The sequence below is a fragment of the Megalobrama amblycephala genome, linkage group LG3, assembly GCF_018812025.1.
Source record: "Megalobrama amblycephala isolate DHTTF-2021 linkage group LG3, ASM1881202v1, whole genome shotgun sequence".
In the NCBI taxonomy this organism is placed as follows: Eukaryota; Metazoa; Chordata; class Actinopteri; order Cypriniformes; family Xenocyprididae; genus Megalobrama; species Megalobrama amblycephala.
This window is the reverse complement of record NC_063046.1, coordinates 20,480,540-20,503,542: the sequence shown is the minus strand read 5'-3', so window position 1 is coordinate 20,503,542 and position 23,003 is coordinate 20,480,540. Positions and strand designations below refer to the sequence as shown.

Sequence of the window (23,003 nt, the reverse complement as noted above, 5' to 3'; positions counted from 1 at the left end):
TTCTTCATTCCAATCCCACAATTCCAGACCATTGGACAAATCAGACTGACTGCTCTGTGTTTAGTGCAAAAGCTTGTGCGATTGCTGCCAGCTCGCCATGCAGTACAGTTGTGCCATGTACCAGCTGCTTTGATGCGATTATCAGGTTAATGGACTTGTAACGTGAGCAATGGCTCACAACCTCCTAAATGTGTCCAAACTCGCACAGTGTGTGCCTGCATTGACCCAGATCCAAATCGGGGCAATAATCTGAGCAAAATAATGTAGTGTATTCCAGCCTTAAATAAGATAATAATAAACATAAATCTAGTATTTTATGCTGTTAGAATGAAGGCTTTGTTAGACAGAGTTTGAGTGGCCTCTTCCATTATAGAGGTGGCAGTAGTAGGGCAGAAGGTGCTCTCTCAGGGCTGGGTAAAGTCAGATAGTGTGTAGCTGCCTGGCATAATGCCCAGACACAGCATGTGGTCTTCAGATGGCAGTGGAATTCAAGGGGAGGGGCACAAGACCCTCCTGCCTTGACAGAAACAGAAAAAGGGGTTGAGTCTTTCTCTTCACTTTCTCTTCTCTGTCTCTTCATCTTTGCCATCAGTAGTTGGCTGTAATTGTGTGTGTGTGTGTGTGTGTGTGTGGTTTTTTTTCTCTTTTATGATAAACCTTTGCGTCAATCTTCTTACAGTCATCAGGCTCTGAAAAAAACAGGTTGACAGAGTGCATGAGTACCAGTCTAGAGGTATTTTAGGAGTGGGTAGCTAAAAGTCGGTGAAGAAAAAGCAGGGCGTGCAGTGTTTAGCGTCTGTGCTAGCCTGCATCTGCTCATCTGGCTGGCTGGCTGTCTGAGTCGTGGGAAAGACTGAAATTACATCGCTCTCAGGGTGGGTTATTTTAAGCCACAGCAAAAGTGGTAGAGGGCAGACTGCAGGTTCGCTAGTCCCGTCAGAGGAGAACTCCCCCCTCGGCCAGCAAGTGCCACCGGACAAATCGCCACACGTTTCAGCCCTGCACCGCCTCGTGCTGTGTGTGCCGAGCAGCAGAGAAGTGTTAAAATGCTGTGCGCTACGTCCGCAGGTGAGGCCGCAGACTCAGGTGTATCATTGATGCTTGTTGGTCAGGGGGCGAGTAATGGGGTGTAGCTCAGCCTGGCAGTTTTATTTAGACCACAACAGTATAACTGCAAGCCTCTAATATTGTAGGGCGTTACCATGAAATCTCTTGTGACATTAAAACTATTTTAAACATTGAGTGGGAAAAAATTAATTGAAAAAATGTTTTTTGTTAAAGCAAGCATTACTGTTTTTGTTTTTTTTTTTAGGTGTAGGGTTTTTTTTCTAAACCATTACACCTCATTTTAAGTGTTACTTTTCAGTGCATAACTCGTTCCACATCACTGTGCTATGGAAATTAAAGCGGAACTCAGTAAGATTTGCGAAGCTCCCCCTACAGTTTCCTTCAGTGAATCACACTGTCGTAAATACTCCAAGCGCAGCTCTGGACTACAACGACTACAACGCTCACCAGCGCAGTAGTTTTGCAAATACAGTACAAGAAATCTCGATGGAGGTGGGTAATTTTCGAAATTGTCTTATAAAGTCATAATATACATTGTTTTTGAATTACCGTAAAGCATTTTGTCACTCTCGCGTGAACGTGAACATGAGGCGAGATTGTTTCGGGTCGGTGTAGCTCAAGTTGCAAGTGCTGTATTCTGGCGTAGACGTGCCAGAGGGGGTTAGTGCTCGACTCAAACACACCACTACAAGTCAATTAACCATCGTAAGGATTTAGAAAACTATTTATGAAGGTAAAAAAAGTTACTTAGTTCTGCTTTAATGATACCAAATTTGTGCATCTTTTTTGGAGAATGTGCCATTATACTCTTCTAGACTATTGGACTGAAGAATTTTACCAGGCAAATGTTAAAAAATTATGGGGAAAAACTCCTAGACTTGCATTGAAGGAGAGAACTATGCCTTATGCGGGGTGTAGGGTCTTTCTGACTTAGTAAGAAATCACCTAGTAACCACCCTAGCAACTGCATAGCAACACCCTAGCAACTCACAACACCCTAACATTGTGGCTGCGAATATTCAGCAGAAATAGTTTATAAAACTCTCAATAGCATAAACATGTTAATGAAGTGCATTTTCTATATATATTCATATTCAGTCAATTCTGTCCTAGGTTTTAAGCAGGCTAACACTGCTGACTCATTTTTGCCTCTGCAGCACTGTTAACATGTAGCATAAAGGTGTGAATGATCTGATTGCAGGCGATCCATCGCAGAGGAGCCATGATGAGATTTTATGGATATTGTAGCTTCAGAAGGTTGTTCAACTTCAGCATGAAAATCTACATGGAAGTTAATGTTTGTTTGTTTTTTTGTTGTTGTTTTTCACCAAATTTCAGTCATTAGCCTTTTTATACAATTTTTCACAGAAGTGATCTTGTTTGTCAGCACGTAACCTTCAACAGCCATGCTAGCTCGTCTCTGTTGGGTTAAAGTCATCTAAAACACAAAAGATGTTTTGCAGAATGCTGGTAACCAAACAGTTTTGGTTAACATTGACTTCCATGGACCAAAAACAAAACACTGAGATATTTCTCATAGTATCTTCATTAGTTCTACAGAATAAAGAATTAAGTCATACAGGTTTGGAGCATCATGAGGTGGGCTCCCAAGGCCTTACCAGTGACCAATAAGTTTCTCATCTCCAAATCAGTCTTTTATTTACAGTATAACAAATATGATCTGGTTAAAATACTTCCTCTTTTTTTCCCTTTTTCTCTGGAAAAGCATGTATTGCTAGTGCTATAGCAGGGTGCTGATCATCGTCTGTAGTGGTTACATTCATGTGGCGCTGCTGTTCTTATTTTGGGCTTCATGTTGATTTGCTGCCAGAATGTGGTGTTGTAATACATGACAGTGAATCAGCTTTACATGCATTCAGGGGACTTGATACTAATCGTAAGGGCCATCAACATTTCAAGCTCATGCCCTACAAGTTGTTTCCAGAGCTTTGTTTGGGGCAGTTTAGCGGTTAGCTTAGCTCCAGCACAAGGACCATGTGTACCAGTGAATCACCTGACTCATTTGGCATCAGAGAAGGTGTGTTGTTTTTTTGTTTTTTTTTGTTACAAGATCTGAACACTGTGTGTGAGGGGGTCTGTAATGTGGTGGGTGTGAGGGGCTTGTTTCCTCGGGCGAGGCACGAGCAGATATGTGTGGCATTTGTCTAGTTTAAATTTAGTGTATCTAAAACCAGCAACATTCATTGGATGCTAATACAGAGAGTGTTTCTGAAGTGTCAAGAGTTTGGTCATAGTAAGAGGTAGAGAGATGGGAGCTTACTGGATCAGACACAGGTGCTAGCTTATTTTACATTTCAAATGGGATGTGTAATAGAGGCACCTTTGGCAACATCCTTTAGCTTTAAAAAAACAACAACAAAAAACAAGATGGCTTGTGTTTTACTTTACCAAGAATAATTATTTTAACTTTAAATTTACTGTTGAAGTACATTACTGTTCAAAAGTTTTCATAAGTTTTTTACTTTTATTCAGCAAGGGTGCATTCATTTGATTAAAAGTGACCAGTAAATGTTTTGATATTTTTACCAAAGACTTCTATTCCAAATAAATGTTTTTTTTTGTTTGTTTGTTTTTTTACTTTAAAATCATCAAAAAATCCTGAAAAAAAAAAAAAAAAAAAAAAAAAACCCACAAATTTAAGCAGCACAACTGTTTTCAACATGAGTAATAATACTAATAAAATTTTATTCAGTAGCAAATCAGTATATTAGAATAATTTCTGAAGGAGAATGTAACACTGAAGAATTGTGTAATGACTGAAAATTCAGCTTTGCCATCACAGGAATAAATGACATTTTCAAATATATTAAAATAGAAACAGTTATTTTAAATTGTAATAACATTTCGCAGCATCACTGTAGTTTTACTTTATTTTAAGAGACTTCTTTTAAAAAAACAACAACAAAACATTTGAACGGTAGTGTATATTAATTCAAACTTCCAAATTTTTTTTTTACATATTGTAAATTTTTTTAGTATTTACAATAAAATGACTTGTATTGACTTACGTTAACACTTTACAATAAGGTCCCATTTGTTATATTCTTACAGCATTTATTAACCTTTCTTAATGTTAGTTAATAAAAATGTTAATGTTTGTTCACAGTTCATAACTAATGTTAACAGATGCAACATTTAATCTTAAATATGTATTAGTAATAAATGCAGAGGTTAACATGAACTAAGATTAATAAATCCTGCTGTATAAGTATTGTTCATTGTTAGCATTACTTCACTGAATTAGTTAACTAACTGATGAAACCTTATTGTAAAGTCTTACCAATTTTACATATTTACATTTGCTTAGTCAATTAAATAATATCTTCAAATAATTATTGTAGTAAAATTTGGAACTAGAAACAGCTTCAGTCTGAAGATAAAGCATTATCAAAAAAATGAACTTGAAAGTGAATTTCTAAATATCTGGTTATAAGGCTGTAAGGCAAACTTGTCAAATGAAGGCCTCATTTTTAATTTTCCAGTTGGTTACACCACAATTTTCAGAGAACTGAATCAACAACCCTTGGTTTTCTACCCATGGCAGCTCTCAACACAGAGAATTTGGGTTTGTTCATACAGGACACACTCTTCTAGAGTGCACCTGAATGGAACAGAAGAGATGTGTTTTTTTTCTGAAGTAAGTGTTATTAATTAGTATTTTAGTATTGTTTATTTATCTCATGGGTGCTCAAATTCACTTTTATATCTAATGATCTGTAAGCACAAACTTGGATTTAAGATGAATGGGATTCTGAGGCTAGATTATTTGATCGTCCAGTCTTTCCATCCCTCACACATGTTTGCGTTGTACCTAAGGTCCCTCATTCTCCCCTGAGTCATTGCTTCACTTCCTTCGTTTAGTCCCTAAGGCACTGTTACACAATTTACCCTCGGGCCGTTGTGTAATTAAAAGTGTGTCTGACAGCTGGATGGTTGTGTGTGTGTATGTGTGCGTCTTGTATGTGGTTGTGGCGTATCACAGATGAGGCTCTGAGACTTTTGGCGGCTAAGATGGTGTGTATTTTGATTCACCTCAGCAAATATACTTGTCATGTAAATGGCTGTGTCCTCTGCTTAAAAGATGTAGTTTAGACCAGTGGTTCCCCCCCCAAAAAAATGTAATGATTAGAAATAGGATGTTTTATGAATAATTGTAACAAAATACTAAAAATAGTAGTTAAATTAAAAACAAAAACCATGCAAATAAAAAAAAAGCCATCAACCTTTCGATTTTCTTTCCCCTCGATCGTGACTCCTGAGGTGATTACGACAGATTAACGACATATTAACAACAGCATCAGTTGCAGCAGGTCAATTTAGAGCACCATGTTAAACATTCAGACATGTGCACATAGGTAATTCTTTAGGCTTTAAGCTTTGGATATTATTTTTGTCGAAATGAAACGTTGGTTAAAGGATTAGTTCACTTTCAAATAAAATTTTCCTGATAATTTACTCACTCCCTCATGTCTTTCTTTCTTCAGTCGAAAAGAAATTAAGGTTTTTGATGAAAACATTCCAGGATTATTCTCCTTATAATGGACTTCAAGTGGCCTCCAAACGGGCCTTCAAACGTTGAAGGTCAAAATTATAGTTTTAGTGCAGCTTCAAACAGCTTTAAACGATACCAGACGAGGAATAAGAGTCTTATCTAGCAAAACGATCGGTCATTTTCGAAAAAAATGCAAATGTATATGCTTTATATAAACAAATGATCGCCTTCCAAGTGCTTCCGCCAAAACCACACTTTTGTATTCTTCAAAAAGCTTACGCTGTATGTTCTACGCCTTCCCTATTCTACTTACGGAATGAACGCAGCGCCAGTTCCATTTTTTTCCGTAAGTAGAATCCTTTAATATCGACCAAAGACAATGCAGGGAGGAGAGCGGAGAAGCACCACCATCAGGAGACATAATGGATAGCACTCGTCTCTTCCTGAAGGTGGAAAAACAAAGTTCTTTATGACCTGAGGGATTTCAGAGTCACCTGTTTTTGTCTATTTTAAGTTTTAATTTAAAATGTTTGTGATTTTAACATAAAGCTTATGTTTAAATATTTTGCCACTTGTGTGAGCAAGTATATAAAATATATAAATCAATATATAAATCAAAAGTATTACTTTATATAAATATAAAGGAGTGAACTGAATAAAACATAAATGTAGTGAGTTTAAATATGACATCTATGAAATATAGTGTATACAAAGAGAATCGCAATGCTGACAAGCCATGTTCAGCAACAACTTTTGGATTTGAAATAAAAATAAGTAAATGTTGTGTTTGTGATGGTGAAATTACTAGTTTTTCATGTCAATAGGACATTTTTATTTCAATGCGAACAGTGCGCTATCGTTTTAATTCAGTGCAGTGCAGCACAGAAAAAATAGACTGTGCGTAAATGATTGCTACACTGCTGCAGACATACCGCTCCTGGAACGCACTGCCGGGCTACATCCATGTGCAGTGTGAATGCCCTAATTCGTTAATATTGGCACGAAAAAAAAATGCACCTCATACGCACTGCAAACAGAGTATGTGTGAAAAAGGCGTTAGTGCGTGTGCTCCATTGCGCACAACGTTGTATACTTTAACCACCTCCGAGGACAGTGGTGGTCGTGAGTCTCTGGCATCGTTATTTTGGGGGTCATGGGCTGAAAAGTTTGGGAACCCCTGGTTTAGACCACAAAAATTTAAAGGGCAAAGTAAAATGCTAAAACCAGTTAACTTAATTGGCATACCTCTTTGCACTGCTGTTTCTCAGTTTCTCATTCCTTTTTTCTTTATTTCTTCATTTCTTTTTTAGCTGCAGTGAAACCATAATGGTTCCTCATATAGTGGAGAAAATAACATAATGATCAGCTAGGGAAATATGCAGGTACATGGTCATATAATGATGCCAGAGTTGTCCTTCAGCTGTCTGTCAGCTCAAATTCTTTTGAATTCTTTTTGCTATGTTGACCACTTTGAACTCGGGTGAAATCAGCATCCGTTCAGATACAATACTAACAGGCAAAAACACTGTTTATGATTCCTAAAGAGATGCATGGGTTTTGATTTACATTTCTGGGTATTGTAAGCTGGTCTGTAATGTGAACTGTAATTGGCCAGACGCAAGATCTGAAACCAACTCTATTGCTTTGGCTGTTTCGGCAGTGATTGACAAGGTTGGAACTAAATGAACCTGAGGCGTTCCCTATGCCGGCTGAGCTTTGTTTATCCTGTAATGTTATCACAGCATGAGATGGTTTAATTAGGGAGCTTTATTTAGAAAGCAAACATACGTTCATGTTGGCTTAGGCTGCCATCACCTAGCACAGCGGACATCCGCAGCTTGTTGGTGATGTAACTGGCTACAGAACTGTGGCCACAGTAGTGACTTGCCTGCACGGGGTGGATGCAGAAAGCTAGGGAACGTTGCTAAAACAAAGAAACAGATGTTTCTTTAGAGTAATCTTTCTTGAAACTCTATTCTTTTCAGTTCCTGTTATATAATATTGTAGAATTCTGGGATTTTTTTTTTTTTTTTTTTTTTTTTGAAGACCAAACATTATTAAAGGTAGAAAGGTTCCAGATTTAAAGGATTACTCCACTTTTAAATAAACTTTTGCTGATAATTTACTCACCCCTATGTCATCCAAGATGTCCATGTCTTTCTTTCTTCAGTCGAAAAGAAATGAAGGTTTTTGGTGTAAACATTCTAGGATTTTTCTCCATATCATTCATTTCAATGGGCACCAAACGGTTGAAGGTCCAAATGGCAGTTTCAGTCAGCTTCAACGGGCTTTAAATGACAGCAGACAATACCAGACGATGAATAAGGGTCTTATCTAGCGAAACGATTGGTCATTTAAAAAAAAAAAAAAAAAAGTTTAAGTTTTATAAGCACAAATGCTGGCCTTGCTCTTTTCTCCGATGCGCATTCGTGACGTCACGTAATACGCAATTACGTTGAAAAGGTCACGGTTGACGTAGGCGGAAGTATCGAGTCAGTAGTTGCGTCCCAAATGACGCACTATACACTATGCACTTATACACTATGTACTTGTGCACTATGCACTCATCCATGTAGTGCGTGAATTGTATAAGGTTATTTTGTCATTTAACAATGGAGTCCGATACCCTCTCCCCCTCCACTACGTAATTAAAGCTGCGACAGTTGAGTGCACGAAGTGTCCAACATTCCGTTAATTTAGTGCATCATCCGGGTATTTAAAGTGTACTTTTTCTTTTTGGAATTTTCAGTGTGAACGCACTACTCGCACTATTTATACTTAAAAACGTCATAGAATAGTGCATAAGTATGCGAATTGGGACCCACCTATTGTTTACATTACAAATGTGCGGAAGGAAGATCGTATACACATATTCAAATGTCTTTGTGTCAGTTTATTGTTTAACCCTTTGAGCGGTACGTTCCCACATATGGGATGTTTATTTCTGTGCCCCTGGGCGTACGGTTCCACATATGGGATTTAGAGTGTTCAGCGACGTCACATAACTGCTAGATTCAAACTGTGCTTTCACGTTCTGGCTGCGAGACGGACGCGCGCTCTCTTGTCATCACAGCTATGCAGTGTTTTCAGCCACATAATGTTTCCTTTAAGGATTCAGACATTTAAATACGCATAAGCACCATTAAACAATACATTTGGAGTTTATAAAATACACACTGATGTCAGACGTCAGTGGAAGCATCAATAAACAGTGAATTCAAATATAATTTGCCGACATTTATTCATATCAGACACACATAATGGGTCTAAGTAACTATAAAGTTTACTCTCTTATTCTTCCTGTTCACCAGCCACTTACTTGCATATATTTCAGGAGAAACTGATGTATTCACCTGCTGTAAATCAGACTGACAGAACTCTGTGAACTGCAGCGCAAACTAAGATGGCGGCACCCATCTCGCATTATAGATCAAGATAAAGATCATTTATAAAGGTTTTTAAATGACAAAACACACTCACTCACACATATTTGAGAATCGGAATATCATATAGTTGAAGACATGTAAGCAAGTTTGCGAATATTTTAAATAAAAAAGGAAAAACAAAATAATAGTGATCCATCTCTCATACAGTGTTATTGTGGCTACGTTCAGCGCTCATGACACGCACGCGTCGCCATGGAAACGATAAGGGCAAACGTTCTAAAATAAGGGTCGCCTTAAAAAAAAAACCTCACACTGGTGGTCAGTTAGAATATTTGAAACTCACACTTGAAAGGTGTGCGTATCCTGGGTGTTTTAATATTAGAAAGCCTAAAAGAAAATTTTTGTCAGGACAGAAATATACATTGCAATATACATAATAATAAAGTAAACATAATCAACTTCTGTACATTATATATTATAACAAATGCCTGCAGAGGGCACCAACTGCCTGGTTACTGTTGTTGTTACACATACAGAATGATCAAATCATTGTTTAATATTGGCCAAACAACAAATCAAATGTCCTCTTAATCTTTAATATTTGGTCACTTCTTTATGATAGAAATGCTTCAGCCACTGTAAACAAGAACGTGTGGACATCAAAACATGCAAACTTTACACGTTCCCAAATGCACAATATTGGAAACACAAATAAACAGCACATGCAAAGACTGAGTTTGTGTGGAGCAGCATTTACTGTGAACAGAGCAGCTCTGAGCAACACGTAACCTGCACGCATGTAAATAATTTCATCCTGTTATTTAACTGAATCGCAGTGATTTCACAATACAGTGTTTCCCATACATTGATTATATTGCTGTCAAAAGCTGTCAAACACACTAAAGTCAAAAGTGCGATAAGGCTTTGTGTCCTTATTAAATCGCAAAAGACTGTCTGCTTGAGCCGACATTTCACTCACTCGATCAGCACGTGATCAGTGCCGCATCTCAGTTCACAGTGAATGAAAGCAGTCAACTCCATCTCTGCATGTGCTCAGTTTAGCATGCATTTGGGAACGTAGCGGGCACCATTTATGCATTATTTTCACATTTGCATAGTTGACGATTACAGCATTTCACATGATTTGTAATGAGACGTGTTTGTAAACTTGTTTTCCACCAAAATAAAAATGAATTATGAAAGTTTCATTTATTTTTCAGTGTTTTCACTTGTTTTGCAATATATGGCTATTACTGTTACTGTCACTTCCTAAAGCAACGGTTTAGTTTGTAACATAACAACAACAACAAAAAACTATTTACCCGAAAATAACCAGTGTAGGGTTGCAACTAACAGTTATTTTTATTATAAATTCATCTGTTGAATGTTTTTAATTAACCAGATAATAGAAATGTAAATTGTGTGAATTCATTGCCACAAATAAACCAATTAACAAAAACAGCCTAGAACAGTATTCCTCTTACAACTCAGCCTGATTGACTGAGCATCCAACATCGACTAATGAGACTCTCATATGTGCACACACTCATATGCAAGCTTAGACAAAGGCAGAGACGTTCAGTCACGCACACACACACGCACACAATCTCGCTGCGTGTCTCTTTGTGTTCTTAAGCGGCTACAGTTGTGCGCTACAGGGATGTTGGTGCTACAGGTGTGAGCTGCTCTGTGTGGCTTGCGTCAGAGACTCAGTGTTTAGAAGTGACGGCACTCTGCCAATAGTTCTTAGAAACCGGCAGTGTTAGGAGGGGGCTTGTTCAGTCAAGCGAAAGCTCTTATTTAAAGTCTTTATCATTCAGTTTTTAAATTTATAATGATTTATTTGGATTTAGGCCATTTTTACAATATAGATGTTGTTTGATCTGTAAGAGAAACCTTCCATTCATGCGAGTGTGTTCTACATATATAGGGAATTCTGGATTAGGTTACACGATCTTTCTATGCACGATACACACACACACACACACACACACACAAGCACTCAGGTCAGAACATTGTGTAAGCAGTTCAGGAATTGACCCTCTAATTGGAGAGTTCACGCAGGCAATCAGTACAGTGGATAAAATTCAAATTGTGCTTTTGACATTTTCACAATGATTGAAATGATTTTCACAAAGCATCAGCAAAACAAATGACTCAGGAGAGAAGCTGGGGAAAGCAAAACATCACGTGTAAGTAGGAAAATTGTGTGACGCAAGACTTGAAAATGAAGCCAAAATGGAAAAACGAAGAAAGCAGGACGCTCTCAAATTAATCTTGAGTGTTTAAATGTTATTACACCCTCAAAAGATCTGTTTTCCTACAGTAAGTTCTTAATAAATCAAAATGATTACCTGAAGTGAGTGTTTGTGGGTAAGTGCATTCCTCATCCAATTTATTACCCAGATGTCATTGCTACATCAAAGTCAAAGCACAGCACAGATAATTACAGTTTAGGGCTTTTCATACATTAAATAGTTAACCCTGGGTCATTCTAAACCCCGGTTAAATGGATTTCTGTTTTTTTTGTTTCACGTTTCACGCTTATCATTCAGGGTTAACAATTAGTCCTGGGTATTCATAAACTGACTTTTCGCACTGTACATTCCTAAACTTTGGGTCCTTTAACGTCCTTAATTGCATATTTGCAGTGACATTGACTGGACGAACACAACACAACCTGTTAACATAAAGGTTCTATCATTGCATATCCAACTGTACTATCAAGTTTTTCCTGAATGGACTTTTTGGGCTATAAATGTAAAAATGAAACGTCTCTTCTTCACTCCAACGGACTCCGATTACTGTTTATACAACACATGTTATTTCTGTGTTTGTCCAAAGCATGTGATTATGAGGCACGTGATTGGCTGTCTGTTGCAAAGCATCTAGCCTTAACATTCTTCTAACACCACATCATTTCACACTGTAAAAGTATGACACCACAATGCGGGGTTAACTCAAAAAAAGTGGCACTAACCCAGGGTTTCATAACCCTGAGTGAAAAGTAGTGCTAACCCTGTTTTTAAATTAAAAGTATGAAATGTTGAAAGCGTGGTTTAGAAAAACGTGCTGCGTAACACACGAGAATAAACCTCGTTGGATACGCAGCATGTTTCTGGAACAGGTTTGTTTTTGTGCGTCATTCAGGTTAGGTTGAGCTTCTGCTTATGTTGTTCGCTGATCAATGTATACATGCGAGTAAAAGCCTAAATTAAATCTGTTCATCATAAAAAGTGATCAGGTCTCTTCAGAAAATTTGGACTAATCCTCTTGATTCTTTTGGATTAGTTTTACGATCTCGTTATGAACTTTTTGAAATCCAAGTGGTCAAAGTGGTCGTTGCAAAGGCAGTCAATGGACAGACCGACATTTCTCAGATTTCATCAAAAATATCTTCATTTGTGTTCCGAAGATGAACGAAAGTCTTCCAAGTTTGGAATGACATGAGGGTGTGTAATTAATGACAGAATTGTCAATTTGGGGTGGACTAACCCTTTAAAGATCATTGCAGCATCTGCCCCAATCTTTGTCAGTGGCGGACAAATTAATACAGTTGCATTGTGACGTGCGTTAAGTACTGTTCTGCCTTCGTAGCAGGTGAAGGAGAAGATAATTGAATTATGTGGACATCATTACTAAAGGAGTTAAGGGCTTGAGTTTGTCATAAATTTGACTTCCTGTTTTCAGTTCTCGTCCTGTAGGCGTTTGGGGAATCAAAGCAATTAAACTTTGTGTGTGTTTGCACGCTGACATGATTTCCCTCGCAATCCTTTACGGTCTCCGCAGCTCCTGATCCGATATTGATGTCATAAACCCCCTCAACATGCACACAAACACACAGACACACTACTCCAGGTAGGGACAGTTGGTCTCACCTCTGGGTGACTTTATTGGTGAAAGCCTGTGTATTAGTAGTGTCACAGACTGGGCAAGGCATTTAGTGCACTGCAGCGATTTCCCACTATTATTAGCTTAGGAACAGCAAAGCCTCTTAGGGCTCTTTATTTAACCAGATAGCCAGTCTGATGTGGATCTGAACAGTGTCTGATATAAGCAAGCAACACTGGAAATCCTGTCCTCATACTGCATAAGTTTGGTTGTACTTTCCTCATCATAGATTATTACTGACCCAGGTTCTGTGACCCCACTCTGATGTGGTTGGAGCTGGATAAAAGGTTTCTATGAACCTCAACCAACTGTCATACTGTTTAAGTGCTAAATTAGAGTTGTTGTAACTATACTGCATGCATGCCATATTAGTCACGATACTACAGTTTTTGCTGTTTCACCATACATTAAGGTAGCAGGAACTAATTGTGTGTGTGTGTGTGTGTGTGTGTGTGTGTGTGTGTGTGTGTGTGTGCGTGCGTGTGTGTGTGTTGAAATTTGGGGTCAGTAAGGTTTTTTTTTTTTTTTCAAGAAATTAATACTTTTATTCAGCAAGGATAAACTAAATTGATAGGGTCAGTAAATACATATATAATGTAACAAACTTATTATATAACTTGTATCTATTGTATCTAACTATCTATTGTACAACATCTATTTCAATAAATGCTGTTCTTTTGATTAACTTTCCATTCATCAAACAACCCTGAAAAATGTATTACGGTTTTCACAGAAATATTAAGCAGCTGTTTTAAACATTGATAATAATACATATTTTCCATCACAGGAATAAATCAAGAGCACTTGCACTAATCACTGTGCAGTTTTCCACACTTTTCCACTTTTGGATGATGCAGATGTCACATACAGTATTTAGCTTTATCATGTGAGCTGAGGACCAGTGGATGGGAGGCCTGCTAGAGCTTCTGGGAGGTCTTTTGGGGGAACAAGCTGTTCTTATAATTGTGTTGCTCATCACTCATTTTCTGCTATTTTGTTCTCTTTCTCTCATGCTATCATTCTTTTTATATATGGTAACATTTTAGTTTAGGGTCCAATTCTCACTATTAGCTAGCTGCTTATTAGCATGCATATTACAAGGATATTGGCTGTTTGAGGCAAAAGTTGTAGCTTATGACATTTTGTTTTTACCCTTTTAATTTTAATTAATAATTACTTTACACTTTTTATTTTACACAAAACAGTAATGTATATTTGGTAACACTTTATTTTAGGGTCTTTTAACTAGTTGCTTATTAGCATGCATATTAGTAGAATATTGGCTATTTATTATTACTTTTTAATTTGGTCAAAGTCCATTCTTTGCTTCGGTGGAAATGTAAATAATGGTGTCAATATTGCCGTATCAATTTGAGCCCGAATCAGACTCGGATAGCAGTAATGATGAAGAGGGTCAAGCAGAACCTCCGCAAGCACGGCTTTTAATGGACGTTTCTGAATGGTAAGTATTTCCGTTTGTATTTGTGTAGAAGTGTTTAGATATGCTGTCACTTGTAAATGTTACTGCTGCCCCATAGTGTTCTGATTAAAGCTTTTCTGTAGCTGAATACTTGACTGAGTAGTACCTTTTGTAAAGGTATTGTTTAATTTATAACATGAACGAGCATGCGTGTAAACACAACATAAAAGCCGTAATGAAACAATGCTGTACACTGTAACGGAAACGCCAACAAATGCCAACAGAAGTTCGCTGGTGTGATTACATAGAAGTCTGTTGGTGTTCATAGGCGTTTGTTGAAGTATGAAATAGAATTTAGCTAACTGGCTAGCGAAGCCAAACCGCATTGGTCTTTGTTTACGTCCCAGAAACTATATAACTTTATTAAAAAAAATAAAATAAAAAAAAAACATACTTACAGGCTGGGGCCCAAAAACAGCAGCTTCTGCTTTTAAAGTGGGACATGCTCCATCTTTCAGTAATAGCCTTTGTGTAAATCCAGCATTCAGCATGAACTTGTGTAGTCTTCCGTAAAATGTGCAGCACAGATGGCTAAATTAGCATTATAATTGTCAGGAACAGAATTAAACATAAATTTTAAACATTGTTCCCGAAGTCCAGCGTCCCTAGGAAGAAGACTTGTATGTACGTGACATGGCCTCGCCCACTTTGTTGCGTGTTCCCGTGGGCAGGGTTTATGTTAATTGCAGGGTTTATGATGTCACCAGCGCGGGAAGGAGCTTGTTGTAGTCCAAACCGGTCATTTTTATAGGCATTAAACTGCCATAACTTTAAAAGACAATATCTCTGTTTACTGGAACTTTGCAGATTCTGTTTATGCTCAAGCAGTAACATTGCACACTAACTAAAGTTTTAAAAAAATGAAATCACAATGAACCTCCCCTTTTAATTTGTGTTCTGAAGATGAACGAAGGTCGACAGTGATGTGACTATTGAAAGGACTGAATGACTACAAATTTTTGATGAAACAGGAACTGGTGAAAGCCAAATGATCCAGCACACTGTGGTTCGTTTTAGTGGCTGAATCACTGACAACCAAATAAAAAATAATTTCTGTCTATTATATATTGAAGCATACTCAGAGCATTACCGCACCTGACCAGAAATACATGGACCTGAGTCTTATTTCAGACTCAAACCATCATCCTTCTTTTCCACTGCTCCCAATGCTCAAAGCTTTTAGTGCTTTTTTCTTCTTTATTTTATCCTTCCATCATTGTATTTATTCATGGCGCTATGCTAATGAACTGGCAGCCAGCATATGGTGGATTAATCAAAGCCTCCCTTGCCGCATAAATGAAGTTCAGCATGAAATTGTGGGTAAAAAAGCAACAAAAAAAAAAACATGGGTTTCGCCTTTGCCAATTAACTCTTGGTTTGAAAGATCTCCTATTTTTGCTGTAGAATGTTATTCTGAACATGTTCTAGTGTTTATACTGCAGAATCTTTGTAATGTACCACAGCAGTATGTGTGTCAGACTGATAGAATGAACTCCCAGTGGTTTGTTTCCCTTGGGGTCAGAGTTCACAGTTGGATTGACATGTTGAGTCTTGTGTGACACGTAGGTTTGTCCCCTTTCCTGTCTGTCAAGCTCTGTCATCACAAATAGTCATGTCTTATGACGGGGAGTGTGTGGAGCATCTATAAATAAATTGATCAGATGGAGAAGGAGAGAGAAGGGTAAAAATAGAGAGATGAGAAATGGGGTAGAGAAACATAAAAGAGAATTCGAAAGAAAAATAAGTGAGAATAAGTGAAAGAAAGGTCATGACTCCATTTACATTCATTACATAGGTTTATTAAGCTAATGTTTTTCTCCCAAAGCAGCATACCAGTGGGGAATCAAGATAATATTCAACAAGATCTGATTGCGTTGCATTGTGAAATCGCATCGCTGTTTCTTTGACTTGGTAGTGCTGAATGCAGCTTGTAGAAACACATCTCACTGACTGCTCACTGCATGCTGTCTGGCCCTGTCAGGCTCCCTCTGCCCAGTCACTGGAAGCTCATCAATAACCTTTAATAGACCACAGGCACAATATGCTCTGTGGGTGTGTGTCTGTACAGTATTAGAGCATAATAGCCATCTGTGTGTGTGTGCGAGCTGGCGTTATTAATAGGGTCGGTCTCTATGTGGTGACAGGCTAAAGCATACGCCTATTTGCGAATTTGTTTCCCGTGTGTTTTTTGCGCACGTCCTGAGATGGATGACATGTGCACGGGTTATTCCTCTCTGGATCTGAGCCCATCTGCCGCCCCACCCGAAATTCTCCCCATTGACTAACCCACCGGCTCTCTGTCTCATTATATCCGCTTCTAAATGGAACTGACTCTATGAATCTCTCTATCTCTCTCTCTCTCTCTCTCTATGTTCTTCTTACTCCTACCTTTCCCTTGCACTGATCTGAGATACCTGTACTGTTTGTGCTATAATGCTCTTATTGTTAACCTGTTGCTAGTGTTGTAGTGTCTACAGATTCCCCAGTGCCTTGTTTGCAACTACCCCAAGTCTTTCCTTTTCAAGGCTATCAGAACAGCAGTCCAATAAAGGAGAGAGAGAGGAGAGAAAATAGCCTGTTCTCTTTCATCTCCCTTATCAGCAGACAGAGACGCAGACCTTGAAGTGCCTCAATAGACAGTAATTATTTATGTGTTAGTTATACAAGCAATTACACTGTAAACTTTAGTAAATGTAATGCAGTTTCTGGAAGTGACTTATTTTATGCACACATCCTGTCTGTACTGGTACTGAACCCCATAGTTCTGGTTTTCGGGCACTAATGTCCCTAAAACTGTAGAATTTGCTTTTCTATATTGCTTGTACAGTTTGTGATGATTTAAGAAATTAGTTTCCCAGACAGGTGTTGTTTCTAATGCATAACAGAAAGGTGTGCTATCTGTTCTCTACTCACACTAGTGATTGAGTATTGTGCAATATGGAAATAGGTTATTTATAAACATTTTTTTGTGTGTGTGTGTGTGTGAAACTGTCAATTAAAAATACTGCTATATCTACACTCTAAATATGCTGGGTTGTTTCAACCCAAATTTGGGTCAAATATGGACAAACCCAACTGTTGAGTTAAAAATTTAATTAAAAAATGTAACCCAACAGCTGAGTTTGTCCATATTTGAACCAAATTTGGGTTGAAACAACCCAGCGTTTTTTTTAGAGTGTGTGATTTTGGCTCTGTATAAGGGGAACTGCCTTAACTGTAATAGAAATAGGGTGACCAGATTTCTCATGGTGGAATACAGGACAGGATGGACAGGCACCCCACTCGCACAACCCCATTTCACATTTTTCATTGATATGAGAGAATTTTATTTCATGATAATGATATATATCATTAAGTTATTTAATTTTTTTTTATATAAAAAAAGAACAAAGAAGCAAATTACAAATAATAGGACAAATACTATTGAGTTCCAAATTAAATAAACTATGTTTTTTCAGGTAGGCTACAGTAGGTTTATTTAACATGTATACATTTATTTAACATCTTTAGTTGTTTGTTTAACATTAATGACACAGACAGGTATTTTATGCTAGAATTTACTGACACACATCCGGTTTTCACCAAGCTGTATAAGTTCACTTAAGCCATAACATCTTAAGCCATAATCGACTGTATTTATGTGAGATACTCCACATGATGGACATTTTGACAACTGTGTCTGTATTTGACCATGCAGGCGCAAAGAGAACTGAGTCAGGATTGCGCGCTGTCTGAGAGCGTGCCTCTGGTGTGTGTCATTCAGCTCGAAACCATGAGTTCTTTTTTTTCACAACTTACTGCGCATAATAACTTGATAAACTCTTTTTGAAGTTTCTCATTTAATGTACATGTATGCTTCTTTGACATCTTCACGTCTGACTTGATCTCCTCCACGCTTTCTAATATCCTGCTTTTACGAACTGCAAGTTAACCGATAACAAATTGTGATTGGATGGTAATTTTGTTCTTCATAATATACTATGACGAGATTGGCTACCTTTGATTTGGCTATTCTTGTGTGACAGAAGAGTGATATTCGCTTTTATATGATCACCTTGCAAAGACGTCTGGTCACACTATATAGAAATGACAAAATTTTATACTGGTCAACAGTCAGTATTTTGTCCAACCCTTTTGTTCACACATTTTAACATTCTATATTATGCATTTAATCTTATTATATTTATTATCTATCTACATATTATGTATAAGCGGTTAAGGATTCTTCCTCTGCTTTTCATTGTCACTTAGCAAAATGGTCTTTGTGAGCGCCACCAAGTCATAGTTTTTGTAACTGCAGCTGCTCTGGGCATGTGACCAAAAGCGCAAATCTTGTTGGTTGGCTAGCTTTTTCCACAGTCTGTAAAAAAAACTGTTGCATTGATGCATGTATTAATTTTGATTTGTGTTTTGTTTTATTCTTAGATCTAGAAACGGGTGATAACACCTCATTTTACATCCTCAATGTGGGCCAACCTCCTTCACTGGTGAGCCAATCACATAGTCTCCAACGGCATGGAGGCCCGCCCCCAGCCCAACTCATCACCACCTCCCCCTCCCTGCAAAGGACCTATGAGCAAAGCTATGAGCCTCAGGACTCTAAATACACGCCCACAGGGGTGGGTAGAGGGGGGAACGGCCCACCAAAGGCCTTTGAATGTCCCAGCATCCAGATCACCTCTATTTCCCCGAGCTGCCAGCAGGAGATGGAGGCCAGTGAGGATGAGATGAGAACCAAGGGTCCAGATGGAGACTACCACGACAGGCCTCTGTCTCGGGACCACCTGTACCTGCCTCTAGATCACTCGTATCGAGATTCGTCCCTGAGTCCAAGTCCATGTAGCAGCCTTTCCTCGCGTAGCTGGTTCTCGGATGCATCATCCTGCGAATCCATCTCACATGTGTACGATGACGTGGATTCTGAGCTAAATGAAGCAGCGGCACGTTTTACCCTGGGCTCACCGCTCACTTCACCTGGCTGCTCTCCACAGGCTGGACCGCAGGAGGAAGTATGGCAACAGCAGCAGCATCATCATCATCATCATCACTCGGCCTTCACTCACTCCGTTTCTCAGCCACACGGCCATTCTCTTTCGCCCCGCCAGTCGCCCTGTCACTCGCCCCGTACCAGCGTCACAGATGAGAACTGGCTGAGCCCACGTTCACCTTCACGCCCTCTTCCCGCCCGACATCACCCTGTGGGAAGAGACGTCACTCCAGCGCTGATATATGCTACCTGGGCTCTTTATCACCCCATCACTCCCCGACTGCCACGCCCGGCCCCTCGCCCAGGGGCAGCGTGACCGAAGACACCTGGATAGGAAGCCCATCCATGAGTATGTCCCCTTTCCAATGTTGTCCCTCTGAGGCTGACATTCCCTCCAAGACGAGGAAGACCTCCCAGGACTGTACAGCAGCAATACAGCAAGGGAAGGGCGACATGGCCATGGATGACTCTGGGAATGTATCTCCTTTGCTTGACTCACCTGCTGAGGATGCCATGCACGGATTAAAGAAGGATGGATCTGGAGAGCAGTTTCTTTCTGTCCCATCTCACTTCACATGGAACAAACCCAAACCAGGACACACACCTATTTTCAGGTAAACCCCCTCCTCTGCTTTGAAGAGACACAAGTAAGAGAAAGAGCTGACTACTATATTGTCAGTGTCTTTCTAAGGCAGCATCTAAACTGACAGAGAACGTCATATGACTGATTTGGCAGCAACTTTTTTTATTAATGGTCACTCACATGCAGCACACAAATAGTGCTCCTTACAAGCACAGGAGACTCAACTTTCAGTTACGCATGGCCGATACCAGTAATTGTTTTGTCTTATGGCCACTAAGCAATAAAGGGCAGATATTAAAATCCAATATTTTGCCTAAATAAATAAAACAAAAAACTAAAATTTTAAATGCTACAAGTCAATTTAGGCATCACAACATTATAAAATACAATAAATATGAATAATCATTTTGAGATTTGCTAATGATTACTTTTAACAGTATTTTTAAACATTAACTAAGCGAGTGTTTAATGGCAAAGTAAATCTAAATGTCAAAATTTGGGAAATTTCGATACTGATAAATTTATATTAACTAATTAAAGGGATAGTTCACCCAAAAATGAAAATTTGATGTTTATCTACTTACCCCCAGCGCATCCAAGATGTAGGTGACTTTGTTTCTTCAGTAGAACAAAAATGATGATTTTGAACTCCAACCGTTGCAGTCTGTCAGCTGTATAACGTATAATGGGAACTTCTTTTATAAGAGTAAATAAAACATGCATAGACAAATCCAAATTAAACCCTGCGGCTCGTGACGACACATTGATGTCCTAACACATGAAACAATCGAACAGTATTTATATCATTTTTTTATCTCTAATACACCACTATGTCCAACTGCGTTTAGCACTCGCTTAGTGAAGTCTGATCGCGCTCTGACAACGGCAGTGATGTCTCGCACCCATTGAAGTATAAGTGCGAGACATCACTGCCGTTGTCAGAGCGCGATCAGACCTCACTAAACGAGTGCTGAACGCAGTTGGAAATAGTGATGTATTAGAGGTAAAAAAATAATATAAATACTGTTCAGTTTCTCAAACAAACCGATCGTTTTGTGTCTAGGAAACGGTCAATGTGTCGTCATGAGCCACAGGGTTTAATTTGGATTTGTCTAAGCAAGTTTTATTTACTCTTATAAAAGAAGTTCCCATTGACCCACATTATACGGCTGACAGACGGCAGCGGTTGGAGTTAAAAATCATCATTTGTGTTCTCCTGAAGAAACAAAGTCACCGACATCTTGGATGCCCAGGGGGTAAGCAGATAAATTTTTGGGTGAACTATCCCTTTAATTGCATAGTGTTCTGTAATTAATAGGGGTGTAACGATACATTGTTATATCGAGATATCACAATATATAAATGCGATAATATATATCGTTAATGTAAACAATATGATTCACGATATAGTTAGTTTGATCTGTATTTATACGGTATAATTCACCCAAAAATACAAATTCATGTACTCGCCCTCATGTCATTTCAAACCTATAGAGCTTTTTTAGCCCCGCCCCTTTTCAGTGCTGCGCTCTTCCGGTTTGTATTTCCACAGCATGAAGGCAAGATCTTATGGATTTATACATTTAGAGTAGCATGAGGTAGTTGAATGAGCACAATGATCACAATGAGCACAAAGAGTTAAAAGTGTGTTCACTATCCATATCAGAGCATCAGATAATGGTTGTGTGTATGTGTGTGCTAGTTAGATGAAGACGGCTGTGTGTGTGCCCTGGCCTCTGTCACCATAAATCAGTAAAGAGAGCGTGTGGCTGTGGGTCGCAAACGTGTCCCTGCCCACAGTCATTCTGTTATTGACCGCACCAACACAACACACTTTTTAACTCAGTCAGGCCTCTTCATTAATAATCCACAATGTATAGTAAACACACTTGGTTCCACATTCAGCAACATATGAAAAAGAACACAGTCACACAACCTGCTCTCACTCTTTCTCACAAATATGTCATGAAATGTTCAATAAAGCAACACGTAGGTGCAGTGTTGACTAACATCTTTATGGCCGTACCTTCATACAATAGAGACATGATACCTGATCCATGTTATATGAGCTCACAGCTCTGCTGTCTGCCATCGTGTGTGTGTGTGTGTGTGTGTGTGTGTGTGTGTGTGCTGCCTGCTCTATCAATCAGCAGCAATAGAAAGATCTAGAAGCTTGACTGGTTTAACAGATGGGAGTGCAATGGCAGGGTTGATGAAGTTGGCATAGCGTTGAGATTTAGTCTCTAGTGGGTCTAGTTTAGGACAGTCAGCTAAGCATAACGCACTTTCAGATGAAGACACACACCTGCCTGCTCTTAGGACTGGCCAATGTATCAAATAGAGAATGGGTCTCATTCACTAATAATTGCGTGAATTATTCATATTTATCGCACAGCAGAACTTCTCACGAAAAATGTCCACCTATATGGAATATACGCACATGCATTTGTTTTTAATGTTCAAACGTTAATGATTTTGGAGTATTCTAAATAAGCAACCGTGTGGCAGAGGTTAGTAATTTGCATAAAAATGCCCAAACCATGTCCATTATAAGAGCTTTATGCACACCCTTTCCTTTCACCGCTCTCAGCAAAAAGCTATAGCTATAATGCTCTCGCAGCTCAAGCTATAATGCAAATTTTCTTATACTTTATTGTGTGTGTGTATATATATATAATCATAAAATATGTTTGCATAAAATTTAATCTTAAAATGTTAATAACGCCATGTGATTTTTGTGTATGAGTGGTTTCAGTTTTACTTACTTTTTTTTTCATAAATTTAGAATAAATTTTAGAATGAAAGTTATTGATGAATCACGATTTGTTCATGAAAACATTTGTACGTAGATTAGTGAATGAGACCCATTATGTTTTCACTTTAGTTTTTCAAATGTTTGGGGTTGGTAGGATTTTTTTAATGTTTTTCACAAAGTCTCTTATGCTCACCAAGTCTGCATTTATTTGAACAAAATTATAGTAAAGGGTAATATTGTGAAATATTATTACAAATAACTTTTTTTTTATTTTTTTTTTTTATACATGTTAAAATGTAGTTTTATTCCTGTGGTGGCAAAGCTGAATTTTCAGCATCAT

General features: G+C 38.4%; 1 protein-coding gene across 1 annotated transcript in view; it reads left to right on the top strand.

The window, feature by feature from the left end:
• Nucleotides 1-23,003, top strand: part of nfatc3a (nuclear factor of activated T cells 3a) — a 79,468-nt gene that overhangs the window by 7,451 nt on the left and 49,014 nt on the right. Inside the window, 2 exon segments of the mRNA XM_048184598.1 lie at nucleotides 18,764-19,507; nucleotides 19,510-19,939. Coding sequence (XP_048040555.1) covers nucleotides 18,764-19,507; nucleotides 19,510-19,939 — 1,174 coding nt within the window.